This window comes from Notolepis coatsorum, assembly GCF_963971535.1.
Source record: "Notolepis coatsorum genome assembly, chromosome: 9".
Lineage (NCBI taxonomy): Eukaryota > Metazoa > Chordata > Actinopteri > Aulopiformes > Paralepididae > Notolepis > Notolepis coatsorum.
Window position 1 is genome coordinate 98,922,331 of NC_140173.1, and position 21,765 is coordinate 98,944,095.

Here is a 21,765-nt window from a genome sequence, read left to right on the forward strand (position 1 = left end):
GACTATGAGCCGACAACTTGTCTCGTCCGGTTCTGTTTTTGAGCTAATAACAAATGTTGAGATTGTTGGTGAACAACTAACTTTAGGTTAGTTTTAACGTTAGCTACTAACGTTAGATGCAGCTACTACAGGCAATCAACGATGAGGAGGAAGCGTCAAAGCAGTATATAATAGAATAGCTGTGGTGCGCAAGCACTGCAGCACGACTCGAAACTACCGGAGTGTTATAATAAATTAATTCATGTTTAACTTGTCCCCGTGTCCAGTCCTTTGACTAGCCCCACCCATTCATTGTAAACAATGATGCATGTAATTGTATTAACGTTATTCTGTGTTGTACTTGTAGCTATGCTATACGTTGTATTTCGTTTGTTAGCTATTTAGCTAATGTTGTTAGCATGGAATGAGAATCAAAGCTCTATCTTTCATCTTTATTTAGCAGTCCAGTTTCTCCGGGCAGTAGCGAGTAACTACTTGGGTCTAAAAATAGCTAACGTTACACTACAAATAATGCTACTTGGTTAAAAGGAGCAACACTATTGAGAAATGTAGTTAAGCTATGTTACTCTAGTAACGTCAGCGGCCCGACTCCCAACACGGACAGTGACGGACAAGGGGCACTGGTTCCGCCTCATTAAAACAAACGCGCAAATAGCAATTAATCGCGCCCGTCAAAATCATTGCATTCATTTTAATTATCGCAGCAATTAATCGATTTATTGCTTATCGCGGCAGGCCTACACACCAGCTTTAACGTAGGCTGGCTAACAGCTGACTTGGACTGTATGACGTTATTAGGGCTGTCTTAAATGCTTCGAAGCTTCGAACGTTCGATTCGATGGCACAAGCTTCGAACATTAAAAAAAAAATCGAAGTTTAAAAAAAATAAAAATAAAAAAAATATTAATTTTTTTTCTTTTACTTCGATTTGTGTGTGTGTAGGTGTGTGTGTGTGTGTGTGTGTGTGTGTGTGTGTGTGTGTGTGTGTGTGTGTGTGTGTGTGTGTGTGTGTGTGTGTGTGTGAACTACCCATCCCAGTTAGGACAGCCGAATCCCGTCCAATCTTTCGCCGTCGACTAAAGACTCACTTCTTCAACCATTATCTGAAATGAAAAAAAAAAAAAAAAAAAAAAAAATCTAACCGTGACTAACCTTACTGTCATGCACTTGTCCTAATAAACTAACCTACACTGTAGCACTCAACACTTTGATGAACATTGTTACTCAGCTGATAGAGTTGTACCCTTCTTGCTGTCTTGTCGTACAGAACTTGTAAGTCGCTTTGGATAAAAGCGTCAGCTAAATGACTAAATGTAAGTGTGTGTGTGTGTCAGCGTTTCCGTTAGAACATATTCGTGCCGGTCTGGGTGTCCTGCAAGATTTCTATCCCCGGACATATTCGAGAAATTCCGGTCAGCCTGGTTTTCCTTTTTACCCGCTGAATGCCACCATCGGCGCCAATGTTAACGTTAATATCGCCTAATCTATGTTTTAAATTATGGCTATGTGTCTAATCTGCCCATCGCATTATCAAAGACTATTTTCCAGTCAGTGCTGTCAAGGCTGTTTATCGCGTCGTTTCCGTTTCAGAGCAGTTAGAAAAGCCCCCGTTTTCAGATAAAAAACAGCTCATTCTGGAGCATTCTATGAAAATCGTCTTTTAGTGGAATATTCCACAACGTTGATATTCGTCGGCCTTTTTATGAATCGTTTTCAAATAAACGCTAGATGATCAATATTATACGTGCACGCAAGCACATTACGGCCGCGCGCGGATAATCGCCCTGTTGATTTCCTCTCGGACTTTTACATTGAAACCGAAAGAAGACATTTCACAAAACAGCTTATAACTTCATCAAACTTACTCTGATTATCCTAACACTGATAACATAGAGTCCTTACCTGACATCAGATGGTATCCAACTGGTATATTCCAATTCCTGATCACCATTCGAAAAAATCGATACGTGTATGGATCCAACGCGATACTGTAGAACTCCATGATCAGCGGGGATCTGAGGTTCCAGAATGAACTGTGTCACTGGTAACCCTGGCTGGATCAGTGAACTGGAAAATGTGGATATAATGTCGCACCTCAGCCAGGAGAATTAAACTTTCCACTCGGGCCTGAACGCTCGACATTTCTGTTTCTGTTTTCTTTCACCACGGCATCAGCGGTCTCTGTGACTTCAAGTTCAGAAGACTCATCTTCGTTGTCATTATTATTAGACCTGCTTGTGCTTGGTTTCATGAAATATTTGTTAAGCTTAGCTTGTTTGGCCATCTCTCTCTCTCTCGCTCGTATACCCGTTTGTCGTTATGGTGGCCAGACAGGCTCAAAAAAAGAAAGAAAAAAGATTCACATCCGAGCGGCGCCATCCGCGCTTTATCAGCGTGAAGCAACATGTAATGATTGTTTCGTTCATCGCATAGGCTATTTAATTTGAGCCTATTTTAATACAATTCAAATAATAAAATTGTGCTTAGAGAAATTATTTTCACCAGACATTATGACCGGAGATATTTAAATATTCGGACTTCAACATATTTTGCCGGTCAAATACCGGTAATTACCGGCTAACGGAAACGCTGGTGTGTGTGTGTGTGTGTGTGTGTGTGTGTGTGTGTGTGTGTAGGTGTAGGTGTAGGTGTGTGTGTGTGTGTGTGTGTGTGTGCACCTTGTAGAATTCCACACATAAGAAAGAAAGATACTGGGATGAATAAACAAAATAGGAAATAAAATGTAGAAATGCATGCAATACATAAATAAATATGAATCTCCATATATGAAATATAACATTTAGATAAGGTGCTACTGAGATGTTTTGGTGAGTTCTTTGTTTTTTTGTGGAAGTTGCCCTTCTTAAAAATGCATGAACATTCACTGATAATTGGTCTGTAGTGGAGTCTACAAGGTCTACATTGCCGGACCATGTAGAATCCGGACCTTGTAGACTGACATAATTCTGTGCATAGTTTAGTCTACACAGGCCATATTTCAAATAATCAAAATCTTACTTCATTCATCTTAAACATTATTGATTTGGGGGATTGGTAGTTCCCATGAAATCTGAAGTTGTTCAAACGACAACAGCGATCCACCTTGAATTAAATCACACAGCCGAGTGAAACCTTGTTGGATGCGTCAGTCATGAAAGGGGCTACTTAATTAATTAATCCAACCCACTTTATTTATAGAGCACATTTAAAAACAACAACGTTTACGAAAGTGCTGTACAAGTCCCACAACATAAGATAAAAAAATTAAAATAAAAATAAAATAAAAATATTAAAAAAAAATATTTTTTTTTTCTCGAAGCTTCGAATTAAAATCGAAGCTCGGCCCCGAAGCTTCGATTGCCAAAAAAAGCTTCGAAGGTCAGCCCTAGACGTTATCATGCCAGCCTACTTGTTGTTCCCCCCCCCCCCCCCCACTCTTTTCTTTCCTCGACCAATCTCGAGTTGTTATTCATGTTCTGTATCTTGCAGTTATTTCTATTTCTATAATGTGTCGCTTGTCACAGCAAAATGCTCTTTGATATATATTTTTTCTTCTCTACACGCTCCGTGTTCAGTTTAACCTATAGTTCTAGGTTAGGTTAAGGTCTGTGGATGCACCGGAAGTTTAGTAGCGATTACCTGCGGTTCTCTAGATGTGAGAAGAAGAGAAGGGAACCTAGGATGGGGATGAGATTATTTTGGGGGTTACTTACACCATATGCGGTCCGGGAAAGGTCTGTATTTTCTGTTTTTGCAGATGTTGTGGTTACACATACATATGTTTATATTTACTTATTTGTTATTTCTTTATCACTTTGTGGAGTCTACAATACCCCTATACAAGGGCAGGGGCCTGTATATGAGACAGTCAGACCACTCAAATCTTGAACTAAATCATGACTTCATCCAATAATGGGGACAACTCTGTTAGACTGATCACATGGAATGTCAAATCTATGAACGGGCCAGTCAAACATTCAAGGGTTTTTGCTCACCTAAAAAACCAGAAGGCAGATATCATGTGAAACTCATTTATTGAAAGCAGATCAAATTAGACTACACAAGCCTTGGATCAGCCAGGTATTTCACTAATATTCGGTCAAGAGGTGTTGCGATACTGGTAAACAAAAAAGTTCACTTCACATCCTCTAACGTTATCTCTGACCCGGATGGTAGATATATAATAGTAACAGACACTCTATTCCAAACCCCAGTGCTCTTAGTCAATATTTACGCTCCCAACTGGGATGATGTTGGTTTTATGAACAAGATCCTCTCCTCCCTCCCAAACTTAACACACCAACTTATTTTGGGGGGAGATTTGAACTGTGTTATGGACCCGGTTTTGGATCGCTCCTCTCTAAGACCCTCAACACTCTAAAATGTCCAGGTCCTTATCAGCCTTTATGAGGGAAAATGGATGTGTAGACCCATGGAGATCTGCTAACCCACTAGGGCTGTCTTAAATACTTCGAAGCTTCGTTAGATGGCACAAGCGTCTTGCCCTAAACATAATTAACATTGTTTGAAACTTAAAACCCTGTTAGACTCTGTCCGCTCAGTTGACTATTTAGCCATTGTGATTTCGGGCCATGCGCCTATACAAATGGACATCTCCTTTACTCTGAATAGAAAAGATCGCCCTCCCTGGAGATTCGATACCTTGCTACTTTCCGACAAGGGGTTTTGCGACAATTTCAAAGTCAATTGATGACTTCTTACTCATCAATAGGTCGGATTCAATATCTCACTCACTGTTATGGGTTCTGCGTGGTGAAATCATTTCCAATGTAGCTCATGCGAACAAAACTCAGAGAAAGCGGTTGCAAGACCTTACAGATTCTATTCTCCAGCTTAGGGGTGGACGGTATGGTCTAAAATTTATATCACGGTATAATTTGAAGCATAGACGGTAACGGTATATATCACGGTATCAGTGTTTCCGTTAGAATAATTTTTTTTGCCTGATAGGCAGGCTATATAAAGAATGACATCCTCAAGGCATGTAGATTTATAATATTTTAACTTAAAACTAGGCTACTTTTGCGTATAAAGTCATTATATTCCAAATAAAATAAGTCCTGAGTCGAGACTCCGTGCTGCTCCCATTGCAAACAGCGGGGCTGGATGCTGGATTTTGCTAGAAGCATATGTAGCTGCAGAGCCGCAGAGCCAGGGGCGCTTTCAGGTCTGGTCACAGGCGAGCTCAACAGCGCCCCCCCACCCAACGGCTGAATTGCCAATGGCTGAATTGGAGTATTGCACTGTGCAATACTCCAATTCAGCCATTGGCAATTCAGCCGTTGGGTGGGGGGGCGCTGTTGAGCGGGCCTGTGACCAGACCTGAAAGCGCCCCTGGCTCTGCGGCTCTGCAGCTGCATGCTATTCGCAAATCCACTGCTGCAGCCGTCCTCCCGCTGCAGCCGTCGTTATCATAACACTACACACATATCATAATGTTTACAGCAAACTGTAGTTGATCACCAGGTATGTTTTATTAACGTAGAATAATTCATATAAGAAAAACGATAGGGAAATCTCTTACCTTTCTCCACTGGTTAAAAATGCCAGGAACTGAAATTGAAACTTGCTGTGCGCCGCGGTGATATGTGTTTATTATGAAATGACAATTGCGTGTCGACACGCCCACTGCGCGAAGCCTCCTAAATAACTTTTTCCAGTTTGCACATATCTATTATCTATGACTAATTCTATCTATTTTTAGGGGCAAATGCGATTGAAATAGTCGCGCTGTGGTTACATGACGTCATTGCTATTTTAGAGCTGCTCTACCGGTTACACGGTATAGTCAAAATCCATACCGTAGAGCAAATTCATACCGTTTATACCGTATACCGTTTATACCGTCCACCCCTACTCCAGCTTGATGGTGAGTACGCCACAGACCCTTCACCTGAATTGTATAAAAAGAAGCTTGATTTGCAGTCTGAATTCGATCTATTATCCACAAAGAAAGCTGAAGGTCTGCTGCTCCACTCCCGCGGCCTGTCATATGAATATGGAGACAAGAACAGTTGGCTGCTTGCACATCAGCTCAAACGCAGAGCAACCTCCAGGCTGATCCAACAGATAAGGGATCGCTCTAATAACATGGTCTCCAAACCCCAAGACATTAACAAGGTCTTTGAAGTGTTTTACTCCACTCTCTACACATCCGAACCCCCTCCCGACAGACTTTTGGCTACTTCATTGATCATTAGGGCTGACCTTCGAAGCTTTTTTTGGCAATCGAAGCTTCGGGGCCGAGCTTCGATTTTAATTTGAAGCTTAGAGAAAAAAAGAAAAAAAAAAGTATTATTTTTTATTATTATTATTTTTTGTATCTTATGTTGTGGGACTTGTACAGCACTTTGGTAAACGTTGTTGTTTTTTAATTAAATTTAGATGCATCACTTTGGAAGGTGTTCGGCTGTTGTCCGAATACTAGTGAACATTGGAAAATAAAAGCACAACATTTAGAGACGTCCCCTGTGACAAAATGGCATCCAATGTAATAAAAAAAAGTCAACCAACTCGATTCTTGTACCGGATCTCCTCACTGGTAAACAAGAATACCCTGAAGACTGGCAGGAGCACTCATTCAAGGGTACTACGACTATGCTTCCACCTCATGGTACCAAAGCACCTCAAAGGCGCTAAAAACAAAATTACAAACATCTCAAAACAAACTGGTCAGACTACTGCTTGACCTTACTCCTAGAACCCACCTCACCCCTGCCCACTTTGACAACCTAGGATGGCTTAGAGTAGAAGTACAGCAACTTGCAATGGGCCTGGTCTACAAGATACACTACACAACCAAGGTACCCATGTACATGTCAAAATACTTCCCAAAGGTCAGTGAATACCACGATCACAACACCAGAGGGAGCTCCACAAATCATGTTAAACCCAGATTCGGCTCAAACAAGGGACTAAACACGTTTCGCAATTATGCCACATCAATGTGGAACGCCCTACCCAAAGCTGTAAAGGAATGTGAATCACTACCCACTTTCAAAAACTCAAAAAACACCTACGGGAGACTGCAATTCGAAACTGGCCCCTGTAAATGTCCTAACACAACCCCCTCCAATGTACAGTAAATTACCAAGTATGGTCTCTGTAATGTCCATGGTTCACATAGTTGACTTTATGTTCATAATGTTCAGTGAGCTTGGTAATGTTTAGTTCTGACCTATAGAGGAAGCCCAGTAGGTCTTGGGGCTGTATTGGCACAAAGGAACAGTCCAAATGAGCCGGCCAGAGTGATAAGCTATGCAAGTAGAGCACTGTCCCCCATTGAACAAAAGTATTCACAGACAGAACGTGAGGCCCATGCTATTGTCTGGGGCTGTGAACATTTTCACATATACCTCTATGGTGCAGCCTTCACACTCGTCAGTGATCACAAACCATTGGAATGGATTTTCAATAACCCCAAATCCAAACCACCTGCTCGTATAGAGCGCTGGAGCCTGCGTCTGCAACCATACAACTACACAGTCTGTTACAAGGCTGGCAAAGACAACCCGGCGGATTACATGTCGCGCCACCCGGCACAGGTATCACACATCTCTCACGCTATGTCAGACGACGAAAGACAAGCTGAAGAATACATAAACTTTGTCACTGAAAATGCTGTACCCAAGGCGATGACACTGGCGGAAATTCAGAATGCAACCACAACTGATCCCACTCTACGTGAAGTAATTCGACTCATTAAAGATGACTCTTGGAGGTTGCTGTCTGACAAACGGGACTCTATTGATGGGGTTGACAGATCTGCTCTTGTGTCGTTCAAGAAAATAAAAGATGAACTGACAGTGACTGCTAATGGTGACACTGTACTGCGTGGCACAAAGATTGTCGTCCCCCACTCTTTACAAGTCAGAGCAATATCACTTGCACATGAAGGCCACCAGGGGGTGGTCAAAACTAAGAAGCTGATCAGGGAGAAAGTCTGGTTCCCTGGAATTGACAAGCAAGTGGAGGCAATGATAGCTGGCTGCATCCCATGTCAGGCTGTTGTGCCCAACCACACACAAGAACCCCTCTGCATGTCTGATCTGCCATCGTCACCATGGGAAAAGATTAGTGTTGATTTCTGTGGTCCATTCCCCTCTGGGGATTATCTTTTGGTAGTTGTTGATGAATATTCAAGGTACCCAGAGGTTGAGATTCTTCAGTCCACGTCAGCCAGGGCCACTATCCCTAAACTCGACAAGATATTCTCAACACTGGGAATTCCACTGCAGGTCAAAACGGATAATGGCCCCCCATTTCAGAGCTTGGAATTTGCAGATTTTGCAACATATTTGGATTTTAAACACAGAAAGATAACTCCATTGTGGCCTCAGGCGAATGGAGAGGCAGATCGGTTCATGCGCACCTTGGAGAAGAATATACGGGCTACACATGTTGAAGGTCGTCCATGGAAACAGACTCTATATGCATTTCTACGCAACTACCGTGCCACGCCACACTGGGCACGCCACTGGGATGGCTCCAGCTGATGTGCTGTTTGGTAGGCCTCTAAGGATCAAGCTACCCACGCCTGCTGTCCACTGTCAGTCCCGACTGATGCAAAAATACGACGAGCAGATGCAATGGCGAAGGACAGGATGAAACATAATGCGGAAAGGAGGCGCCATGTGGTTCCTTTGGCTCTGAAGGCTGGTGATAGAGTTCTCTGTCGTCAAAAGAAGGAAGGGAAGCTATGCCCTGCTTACAATCCCCACCCATACAAGATCATCGCGATCAAAGGCTCCATGGTGACAGCTAAACGTAACAATCATGTCATCGCCAGAAAGTCATCCCACTTTAAGAATTTACCTAAGGTGGATGATCACCACTCTCAATCAGCTGACATGCAAGGTGTCATAGACTGGACTGAAATAGATCCTCACCACACTGCAGAACGTTTATGCCCCGACAGCCCCAGGCCACAGCCACCTGGTCACAGGTACCCAGTGAGGGAAAGCAGAAGACCCCATCATACCTCACTGACTTTGAATAATGTGCATAATGTAATAATGTTCTAAAATACATTGTTGAGTTCAACTAATGTGTAGTTATTGTTAAAGAAAAGAAATGTAAGGAAAGGAGGGTTGTAATGTCCATGGTTCACATAGTTGACTTTATGTTCATAATGTTCAGTGAGCTTGGTAATGTTTAGTTCTGACCTATAGAGGGCGCTCTATGTTTTACTCCTCAAGAGCAAGACACTCGGGTGATCTTGTCAGTGCACTACGGAGAAGCAGCGGGAGTATTTGTCATTGTGGTAGTTCTAGCCATAACAGCAGGAATGTGTCTGTATGCTTGAAAACGTTCATAAAGAGTCAAACTGGAATCAATGTGTCGGAGCCTTCATTCTAAAACTTTACAGTCTCGTCAATATTCCAATGTACAGTTTTGTTTGTACAGTTGTACAGTGTCCCACCCACCCCTCCTACCCAACCTCCCCCCCACTCCCCCCCCCCCCCCACCCACCCAACCACCTCCAATGTACAGTCCCCCCCCCCCCCCCCACCTACTCAATCCAATGTACAGTTTCTACGTCAAATGTATATACTCTTTTTTTTTTTTGGACTCTTTTTGTATCACAAACAGTACTGTATTTGCAAATCTGGTATGTCATAAATGTATAGATGTAGCAGTACTGTCTATCTGTATGTCATGTATGTCATGTATGTCATATATGTTACGATGAATTGAAAATGGGGGACCCTGATGTAAACAAGACGAAAGTCTTTCTCTGGTCTGCATCCCCTTAACAATTGTATGTATTGAGCTGTACTGCAGGGTTAGAAATTAACATTTTTTTTCAAGGGCTTTTTTTGCCCCCCTTAATTGATTTTCGGGGGCTTTTTTTTGTATTTCGGGGGCACTGAATTTTTATGATAAACGGTAGGGGTGGGACGGTTCACAAAATGGACGGTTTGGTTCGTATCACGATTTTGGGGTCACGGTTTTCAGTTCGATATACGTTAATCTTTATTAAAAAAAATTTAACACTCAAATCTAAACATGCTTCTCATTTATTAAAAATAAAAGGTTTACAGTGTTTACAGCCTTAAATAATGTTTGGCACACAAAGACCGAACCGACTGAAAAATATAGGCTACATTTGTCAAAGTATTAACTTAGTGCAAACAAACAATATGCTCAGCCAGCACTAGACTTTCCTTTCTTTAATTAATATAAACACACAAAAACAATGTCAACCATGTTTAAATTCCCTGATTGTCAGTTCTTAATGGAAAGATTCGTTTTCTGCTTGAAATTATTATGTTTCTGTCTACATTTATTTAGACTAACATTATTTAAATATTGAGTGCATCTGTGGTGGATTACGCAATTCGGTGAGTTGGAACTATCTATGGGTTGGCGCCGGGTCCCCACGGACATTTTAGTGTCACGCACCTTCAGCAATGTTATTATCAGCTCCGGTAACGTTAGGAGGTGATGGCATGCAGTGGGAAAGCGGCAATAGTCCCGGTTGGAGTTAATAAAACACAGTTGTATGTTAGCCTTCTTGGATGTTGAATAAACGCCTATCATTGTCTTTAAACACCCCGCCTCTCAGACTCCCATTTCCTCCTCTGCTACAGTAGCTACGGTGACATTTCATTGACTGTACAGTATTAGCTTGCGGGCTGCGTCGGGCTACCATAGTTAAAACGTGCGTTGTGTTTACGAACTGCTATGGCAAGATGTGTGTAGGCCTATGTAATGTTAATGGCTATGTTTTTAAAGTCGTAATGAAGATTGATTTATATTGTGCGTGCCATTTTTACACAAACTGACTAGCACCTGGCTGGCTACAGTGCTGCTGCTGCTGCTGCTGCCTGCAGCCAGTGCAGAACACCGGCTCCGCCAAATGATTTTTTTTATTTGCGCGTCATCTGAACCGTACGATACAGACGCTCCATTACCGGATAAATATATATATATAATTAGTAAACTGTCGGGGGCATTAAGTGCCCCCTTTAACTGATTTTCGAGGGCATTTTGTCCATTTTCAAGGGCATTATGCCCCAAGCCCCCGTTAATTTCGAACCCTGCTGTACTGTACTGTACCTAGGGATGGGTACCGAATTCGGTACTTTTGAGGTACCGAACCGAAACACGTCGGTACTACCGAGTATCGAATCAAGTGAGGAACCGAAAAAAAAATAAAAAAAAAATCTTTATTAATTTTTATTTTAACTTTTTTTTTTTTTTTTTACTTTTTTCTTTTCATGTCAACGTTCACAACACAATATATGCTTACCTAGGATTTTACTTGATTCAACAACAAAGCAGTTGGAGCAATGACAAGCCGAAAACTGTCGAAATTGTAGTTATTTGAAGTTTGGATTTTTTTTTTCGACTGAGGTAGGTAAATTACATTTCTTGAGACTAAAGTACCGAAAAAAGGTACCGTTGGGTACCGGTATCGATTCACAGGTACCGGTTCAAATGTGAAAGGTACCCATCCCTAACTGTACCCATTCTGCAATCTGTTAATAAAGTTTTAAATCAATCAATCCCCGTCGTAGCGTTCTGGTGCGGGGACATGGGGCTCCCTGTACGCGTGAATATTTTCGGCAACCAACTTGTGTTTAGCGTTTCTCTGATTGGCCATTACGGCCATGTGACCGTGGCAGCGCGAGAGAGCTGCAGCGTGGAAATAGGCTGTCTATTGCCTCGCGCTGCAGCGCGGAAATAGGCTGTCTATTGCCATTCTCTAAGACAAACTCTAACCTTAACCAGCTCCTTAACAGCGCCTAAACTTAACCCTTCTAACCATAACCAACTCCGAAACAATGCCTAACCTTAACCATAACCAACTCCGAAAGAATGCCTAACCTTAACCAACTCCGAAAGAATATTGCCATTCTCTAAGACAAACTCTAACCTTAACCAGCTCCTTAACAGCGCCTAAACTTAACCCTTCTAACTAGAGTTGTTCCGATACCGATACTGGTATCGGAAATGCCGCCGATACTGCCTAAAATGCTGGTATCGGTATCGGCGAGTACACGTAAATTCTAGCCTCCGATCCCATGATGTAATTTATCTCCTGCCGAGTCCTGCGGAGAGTGAGGATTATAAAATGAACATGTTTTAAAGTGTGATGCTGTGTCATTTTAACAGCAGATACACTTTCTTAAATTCCATTGTCCCCGACAGTGCGGTGTGACGGGGAGCTCGGACGGGAATCGGGATGTGTTTGGCTGGTGTTATGATAGCATTAGCTGGAAAGATAGCTAGTTGGAACAACATCCGCTTTTAACGTTACATCAAATCAGATGATCGCCTGTCCTTTCTCCAGGACCTAACACTGTCCGTGACCGTCTATCAACAATAATGCACCCACGGTGAATTGTATTTAAGTTAAGTAGCTACGGACTAGCGTTAGCTGACTATTACTAACGTTATCTTAATGTCAATGCGAGAAGTCGAGCTAGGTCAGTTAGCTTAGCTTGATAACGTTACCGTGTCTAAAGTTGGTGCTATTCACATAATCCAGCAATAATGGCTGCAGACCTGCAAGCAAAGTACAGCAAGTGCCAAAGGATAAGAGTCTGAGGCGGAGTTTCAAAAGAGAATGTTGAATATTTATTTTGCATCAAAAATCACAACATGAACGTTCTATCTGCCACTAGCTTACAGACTGAATAGGGTATATCTGCAGAGCCACTGAGTAGCGAGTGCAACACCGTTTAATGTCCGTGTGGATCATTGGAGTAGGGTATATCTGCAGTGCTGCAGCCCATACTCATTGATTAATGATACTAATACAAATCTATACAATCACCTGTTGTTGAATAAATACCATACGTTCTAGTTATTACTAAAAAAACAGTATAACAGTATCTAAAAAAAAAAAAAAAAAAAAGTATAATTTATATAATTTTTTTTTTTATGCACTGGTATCGGATAAATATCGGTATCGGCCAATACCCAAAGCTTAGGTATCGGAATCGGATCGGAAAGGGAAAAAATGGTATCGGAACATCTCTGCTTCTAACCATAACCAACTCCGAAACAATGCCTAACCTTAACCAACTCCGAAACAATGCTTAAAGTTATAATGCCTAAACTTAACCGGCGAAAGAATGCACGTTAAAAAAAATTTAAGGGAATCGAACTTGTACCAAACGGACCGGAGGATCCACAGCGAGGCAGCGCTGCCAATTGAGCTAGTTCTCGATAGTAAAAAAGGGGGGATTACTGCTACATAATGCTGCCGCGACGGAGCTCCGCGGCAGAGCTCTGCTCTGCTGCTGCCGCGTCGCCGCGGGGGGCGTGGCTAGACGCAAGTTGGGCGTGGCTAGACACAAGTTGGTTGCCTTTAATATTTAGGCTCCCTGTACGGGGACGCGACAGGTGGGGTAGGCTGGGCTGTGATTAGGCCTGCCACGATAACACATTTTGCTGGGCGATTAATTGCCCCCGAAAATATCGCGATAAGCGATATTATTGCGACCGGTTAGAGAATTTTTTTTTGAGAAATTTATTTCCCAAAACTTTTATTTTGAAGCCCACCGCTCCGTCTTTTCCGGTGTTTAGACTTTTATTTTGAAGCCCACCGACCGGACCGGAAGTACTGTTGTTATTATCCTAGCGGCACCGCCACCTATGAGCGGCCAACTTGTCTCGTCCGGTTGTGTTTTTGAGCTAATGATAAAACAAATATTGAGATTGTTGGTGAACAACTAACTTTAGGTTAGTTTTAACGTTAGCTACTAACGTTAGATGCAGCTACTACAGGCAATCAACGATGAGGAGGAAGCGTCAAAGCAGTATATAATAGAATAGCTGTGGCGCGTAGGCACTGCAGCACGACTCGAAACTACCTACTACGTTATAATAAATGAATTCATGTTTAACTTGTCCCCGTGTCCAGTCCTTTGACTAGCCCCACCCGTTCATTGTAAACAATGATGCATGTAATTGTATTAACGTTATTCTGTGTTGTAGCTATGCTATACGTTGTATTTCGTTTGTTAGCTAATGTTGTTAGCTTTGAATGAGAATCAACACTCGATCTTTCATCTTTATTTAGCAGTCCAGTTTCTCCGGGCAGTAGCGAGTAACTACTTGGGTCTAAAAATAGCTAACGTTACACTATAAATAACGCTACTTGGTTAAAAGGAGCAACACCATTGAGAAATGTAGTTAAACTATATGTGGCGTTGCTACTGCCCCACGGAGCTGTGCTCTGTAGTATGGCCAGCGGCCCCCCACACGGACAGTGACTGACAAGGCGCAAATAGCAATTAATCGCGCCCGTCAAAATCATTGCATTACTTTTAATTATCGCGGCAATTAATCGATTTATTGCTTATCGCGGCAGGCCTAGCTGTGATGTATGCATCAAAACGGTTACATTGTTTGTCTCGCTCCCGCAGAGCTGAGCGTGAGAGTGCGGAGTTGGGCAGTGGTCTCCTCTAGTGAACGAGTGTTGTTATTATTATTATTATTATTATATCACTTATCTCAGCACCCCCGCCGCTGACTGAGTTCCCGCGGCCCTGCTGATGACTTCTTCGTCGACATGTCTGCTGCACATGTCCTTGTTGTTTTCAACACAGATCATCTCCACATGCTTGTTGTAGAGAGGTGGAGTCGAGGCGCCGCTTACATTCGTTTCATTGGAATGGAGGCGCAAGATTTGAGGCAAAAAAAATTAAATAATTTTTTCTCTTTTTTTTTACTTTAATTTTTTTTTAATGTTCAAAGCTTGTGCCATCAAACGAAGCTTTGAAGCTTCGAAGTATTTAAGACAGCCCTATTGATCATCATCATTGAACATACAGAGAACAAGAGAGAGGGAGAGAGAGACGGGCTCAGCCCCCGCCCTCCCTTCCTCACTATTGGAACGCCACAAAACTGATCCTGTGGCTGTGAGCTAGCTTAGCTTACTGTAGTTAGCGTTAGCACTGCAGCTAACATTAGTTAAGGTTTTTACGGCATGTTAAGGCATACAGGAATGGCGAGTATGTAAAGCATGTTAGACGCATTTATTGGACCTGTTGCTCGCGGAGTTTACATAGAAACAGCGCGACTCGCAAGAGGAGTTGTCACAGGCTGTAGAACGCAGGGCTGAAGAGTTGGATGTCATAGCTTCTAAAGTTTAAGGTGGGGGGTATCAGGCTCAGCACCTCCCTTCCAGCTGGAGCGCACTGTGACTGTCGAGTCCTGGCTCTAGGCAGAATCACAAATAGTGGTTTAAGAGAACTTATTTATATTTTGAACGTGATTCACTAGTTAGATTTCACATTGCACATGTTATGACTTTGAACGTCTGCCATTTCCACCACAAAAGGCACATACAATTAACAATACGATGAGTCGATCATGAATATGCAAATCAACGAAATTTCATAGTTGATGACGTACAGCCCTAGTACTTTAACACTTTGTGCCAACAACAAGATTTCTCGTTAGTTCATGCCAACCGTTCAGTGCCAACGAGACGAGAGATCTCGTTTTTGATTTTTTTTTTAATTATTAGCGATTTCCATTCATATTTCATCAATCTAGCCTCACGTTACCACTGGGACTCTGTCTGAGCTCCATTGGGAAAATACCGCCCCCTATCGTCTCTCCGGATGGTACTGCACCCCTTTGGATTGGATTGAATGAAAAGCATGGAGAAAAAAATAATCCTGCTTCCTCATTTTACTTGTCAGACAAGTAACCCGAGAGATCGAAGTCATAGCAGAGCCGCAGAACAGCGGAGAATGTGTGTTTACAGTACCCAGCGTTGGATCAATAAACGCGATCGATATTTGGAATGGCGATCAGGAATTGGAATAATAACATCTGATCTGAGGTAAGGAATCTATTTTACCAGTCTTGGGATAATCAGAGCTTTTTTTCACCTATATATCAACGTGGGCCCTATGTGTGTGTGCGTGCGTGTGTGTGTGTGCTGATCAGGAAATGGATAATCGATTTTTCAGCCCGCTTCTATAGCGTGCATAAGTACACATATACTATCGATAAGCTAGCGTTTATTTGAAAAACGATTCATAAATAGGCCGAAAAATGACAGTTGTGTATTCCAGTATATTCCAGTAAAGGGCGATTATCACAGAATCTTCTGAAATTGTCTGGAACTTTCATAAAACGAGCGTTTTTCAAAATGGTATAAAACGGAAATGAACCGATTAAAAAACAATCCGTTTCGACAATGTTGACTGCAAACAAGTCATTGATAAGCGACGGCCATATTATACACAGCCATAATTTAAGATATAGTTTATGCGTTCGCAAATATGAGAGCTCTATCATTAAAGTGGGTGGTGGCATGCAACGGGGTTCCGGGGCACCGGACCCGTGGCACTGAAAGTAATGCCAATTTATTTTGTTGTTGTTTTAATGCTATTTATAATAGGGGTGCACCGATGTATCGGTCGGGTATCGGCCGATAAGTGTCTTGTTGACTGCAATCGGCCTATCGGCCGATAAGCTCGAATGTGCCGATGGCAGTAGCCGATAAATATCCATCAATTTGTGTAGCGTCAAAAGACAAAAAAAAGTTCACTCGCGACCTGCACAACGCCGTCCCCAGTCCCCCACACACAAGCTACTGCATCAAAGTCACTACTTATGATTAACAAGGCATTCGTTTTGTGGCATTAACGTTATATAGTTAGTGTTACACGTTCAATAATCAGCATATTATTTACCCGAACGTAGTAAGCGTTCATACTAGCTCAGTTCCTTCCGTTGCTCATAGAGCCCTGAGTTTTACCGATTCTGCAATCTGTTAATAAAGTTTTCAATCAGACACATGTATAGAAAGGCTTTGTTTTATAACATTCGTTGCAGTAAAATCATTATGCCTCGTTTAAGTCATCCTGCGGAGCTAAAAGCTAAACGTCGGCCGCGCCGCCGTTGTTGTTGTAGAAAAGCTCTCGTCAAAATCAATGGTGGACAAAAGCGGAAGTAAAAAATTTATACGCGCTTGCCGATTGGTGGTAACAGCAGAGGCGGGTGCAAGTGGTGTGTGACGTAATTGGCAGAATCGACTGTCAATCAAAATGTCATTGGTTGAGAGCTATGGTTGAGACAATAGTATCCAGCTGCAGCCCAGCCGGTAGACCATACTGGGAGAACTAGTATCTAGCTGCAGCCCTGCAGAACATACTGGGAGAGAGATAGTGCTATTTCTTGATGTTTCCTTTTTTTTAGTAAAGAGGCCTATGTTCATATCGGTGAGCACAATTTGTAACACAAATATACAGTAGTTTCATAAAAAAAATAAAAAGGTACAAAAAAAGAATATTACCAAAAAAAGATTCAATAAAAATATTAAAAAAAAAGAAATTTGCCACAAATATCGGTATCAGCCGATTGTGTTAGTTGAACAATCGGTATCGGTGGCAAATTTTCATATCGGTGCATCCCTAATTTATAATGATATGCTACCACAGCTGGTTGAGCTTTCAGAGCTGAAACATGAACACACACTAGTATGGTACCACTAGATGTGCGTGTGTTTGGGTCCATAGTACCAACTGTCTATTCTTTGTTGGTTTGCCAGCAGACTTGCTGTGTGTTGCTGTGTATCCGTCAATTCCACGGATGACTTTCCACAAATACAAATGTCCATTCAGCTCAGCAAATAAAGGCCTTTTTTATTTTATAAATACACAGGTATAATACATTAGTAAACATTTGCTTGATCTTTGGTATATGTATAGAATTAAGAATTAAGTCAACTTGCCTTGATTCTTGCCCCCGTGGTTTCTTCAAGTTCACGAATTTTTGCCCCTCCTCTGCCTGTAGAAGAATGGGATGCAATTGCAGTCAATTTGTCCTCCATGTTGGATGAAACAGTTGATATGTGCAAAGTAGGGCTGCACGATTCTTGCTAAAATGGATTTTTCTCTCTAAGAATTGAGATCACAATTCTCACAATTCTTATTTTTTCAATAAAATCATTTATTGCACAACATATATGAAAGTTCTTGACTTAAAGGGGAACTATCTTATAAATGGCCTTTGAGTGTTTAGCATTGTTTCCTAGCTATGTGAACTTATATTAATATGATCTATGTCTCAAAATTCTCATATTGGCGCATTCTTCCAATTCTCCTCTCACAATATTCACCCTCACTGAACTGAGTCATTTGAAAATGTGCGCGATATGTGATGTCAGAAAGACACCGCTGCATGTTAATGTTCAGGCGGCACCGGCACGGCGCAGTGGTTTAGGAGCCCAGGCTCAAAACGGCTCGAGATCTTGAGGTAGAAAAATGCTGTTTTTGAGGACTTGATTAGAAATACAAAACAATGAATAAAAAAAATATATATATTACAGAGGTGTTCCATAGACTCACAGGAATTGTGTAAAAGTGCCCAAATAGTGAAAGAAATAGTAAAATAGTTCCCCTTTAAACATAACATAATGAAAGTGCTTGACTTAAACTTAAAAGTCTCTTGTAACATACAAAATAACTCAAGTCAGAATCGTCATCGTGTCTGATAAGGACTTTGAGACTCTTATTCTTTTGATAACTTTGCAGTGGTTATGTTTGTAGCCAATATGTGGATCTTTGAATTATCTTGGAATTAAACTTTTTTTTTTTTTTTACTCTACTTTCATTCACCCTGTAGAATTAAAAGTTACACTCTTACCATTAAGGGACAAAATTGTCCTCTTGAAAAACACAATACAAATATTATATGTTGAAATAATTTCCCACTTTTTTTTCCATACATCTTTTAATCAACTTCAGCCCTGGTCATAACCACCTAAATCTGTATTAATTTACAAACATTTATCCTTTAAATGCCAATGTGTGTCATGGCATTACAAATTATTGTAAAAAATAAAATAAAAGATTATATTTTCAATGTATCAAATGAAAAAAAAAAATCTGGGGGGGGATTATTACAGGCTAGTATATGTCAATGATTAGCAGAAACACTGATTTGTATAGACTTTTATTTTTTTTTGTAATGTCAGATTGAAAAAAAAAACTCACTTATCATTAACACTTTCAGTGCCCACCACGTGATAACACGTTTTATCAGCCCGACGCCTGAATGCCCACCACAACAATTAGCGTGTTATTTTTTTATTAGCGATCTGAATTCATATTTCATCAACGGAGTCTCCCGTTGGTAAACCAGCCCCATCAGGAGCTCAGATGTGAAAAAAACGCCCCCTATCGTCTCCCAGATGGTAATGCACCCTTTTGGAATGGACTCAATGAAAATGAATGAGAAAAGAAAAATCCGGAATCCACATTTTACTTCTCAGGCATGTAACCCGAGCCGATCGGATTCATTGTGGACCATCAGAACAGCGTGGAATATGTGTTTACAGTATGTAGCGTTGGATCAATAAAAGGGATATATTTTTGGAATGGCAATCAGGAATTGGAATGATCTTTTTGGAGAACATCTGATCTGAGGTAAGGAATCTATTTTACAAGTATTGGGATAATCAGAGTTGTATTCGCTGAGATCTCAGCGTTCGCCCTATGTGTGTGTGTGTGTGTGTGTGTGTGTGTGGGCGATCGCTTTGAGGAAATCAGAGAATCGATTTTTCAGATCGCCTATATAGCGTGCATACGTACACATACCGTACTTTTCGGACTATAAGCCGCGGCTTTTTCCCCCATTTTTCGACCCTGCGGCTTATATAACGGTGCGGCTTATATGTGGACCAAACCCTAAAATATTGCTTTTTTTACTGCATTGAAATGTTATTTATCTGTTCCCTTATTTGCTAAACTTAATACAACTTGTAAATGAGTTAATTCTTGTTATTTGTCCGACAGTATTGCGACAATCCCCTCTGTGCACGAACCCTTACATATGGTAATTAAACATTAAAACACCTGCAGCTTATAGTCCAGTGCGGCTTATATATGTACACATCATTCAATTTAGCTGCTGCGGCTTATAGTCAGGTGCGGCTTATAGTGCGAAAAGTACGGTAATCTAGCGTTTATTTGAAAACGATTCATAAATGTGACCGAGTCTACATGTCTCCATTTTAATTTTCCAGATTTTTCCAGATTGTGAAAGTACAGAATGTAAGCTTTCAAATGATGTGTCATACTTTGAAATATGAGAATGTTTTGAATATCATATATTCATTTAAATCTTGTAACTCAGTCTGTTGTCTAAAACACTCAAGGGGAGGAAATGCCTCTCAAAGATGTTCACACTTCAGCTAGTTTGGGGGGGGGGGGGCGTGGACAACTACCCTCACCTGAATGCGTCCATCGTTAACGTTAATGACTCTGTGTGAATGCAGGGCTCTACGCTAACCTTTTTGACTAGGGGCACAGGTGCTCCTAAATGAAAAAATTTAGGAGCACCCAAAAATATTTAGGAGCACAGTGATAATATGTCAAGTAACAGAGTTTATTTTTTTTTTCAAAAATAAATGTATATTTGTACTGTGCATGCATGTGCAAACGGGAACGGGACACATCTGTGCAATAGCACATACCACCAAAGTCACTGGCCCACTGTGTGCGTGTGTGTGTATCATCTGCGTGTGCAAACGGGAATGGGACACAGACATTTGAACTATTAATTAAGTGATTAATGCCTACTATGGCAAAGTTGTAGCCAACAACTAGGCCTAATAAGAAAGGCAGTGACATTGAACAAAAAGGAGACACTGGCTTTACAACCAGGGCCATCAGTAGAGGGGGGAGCTAGTGTTGCTCTTTTAGAAAAATAATCCTTTCAGGGTTGCCTATTGAAATACTGTACACCTCCAGTACAGTAGTTTGCGTGTCAGGTAGACCATTGATTGACAGTCGATTCTGCCAATTACAACGTCACACCGTTGCACTCTGGCCGTCCGGCGCTGCAGCTGGACCTATTGCCACACCGCTTGCACTCTGGCCGTCCGGCGCTACAGCTGGACCCATTGCCCACCTCTGCGGTTGATAACGCTAGCCAAGTTAGCTGTACACACATACACAGTGGGCCAGTTGTAGGGGTGTAACAATGCATCGCAATGCATCGATCCTACTTTGCAATATTTACAAAACATGACATTGTTTTCGAACTCTAGCCATGGGGAAATGTTTAGCCAATTCACGTTAAATTTGTATGTCTTCCCTCCGGCTCCAGTGGGTGTAGCTTCGCTAGCTACAGTGGCTACATTGGGTGTAGCTTCGTTAGCTACAGTGGGTACATTGGCCATGCTGGCTAGCGTCAGTATCTTGGTTAACGTTAACGTTAACCATCACCTCTGTAACATGAGCTGCCTCGCCTGACTTCTCATTCTCCGGTATCTTTCGCGCAAAATAAAAATGAATGGGCTTCGACATGGCTGTAAGTATTGTCTGACTCAGACAGACGCTGATCATTACTTTCAGTTTCCAGTCGCGTGACCACAGGAACTCTACTGTGATTGGAACGTTTATGCGGCTGTGAACTGTGGGACTTGTAGTTTCTTAACGATTCTCGCAGCGGAGAAAAAAAAGGACGAATGAGGAGGCTGTACTCTGCACTCGCCGGCCCCACTCGCACACCGTGCGAGTACTTGATTTTGCATGTTCGCACGCACATATTTTTAGGGGCATATGCGAGCAATATGGTTGCACTGTAGAGCCCTGGAATGCCTTTACCTGGCTCAGTGAATCTGAATCCCAACACGCAGCTCTATTCAGATGCAAAAATAAACCCAGCCCCCACCTCTCCTCTGTGGAGAGCACAAACTGTGTTTCAAAACGGCCTTTTTTAAACACAGAATTCTTACAATTAGAGTTATTATATCTGTTCGCT

At 41.7% G+C, this 21,765-nt stretch overlaps 1 protein-coding gene across 1 annotated transcript in view; it reads right to left on the minus strand.

Moving 5' to 3' along the window:
• Positions 1 to 21,765, minus strand: part of ddx43 (DEAD (Asp-Glu-Ala-Asp) box polypeptide 43) — a gene marked incomplete at both ends in the record, with an annotated part of 205,995 nt that overhangs the window by 156,465 nt on the left and 27,765 nt on the right. The window contains one exon of the mRNA XM_084321945.1: positions 17,729 to 17,784. Within this exon, the coding sequence (XP_084178071.1) occupies positions 17,729 to 17,784 (56 nt within the window). The remainder of the gene's footprint in view (positions 1 to 17,728; positions 17,785 to 21,765) is intronic.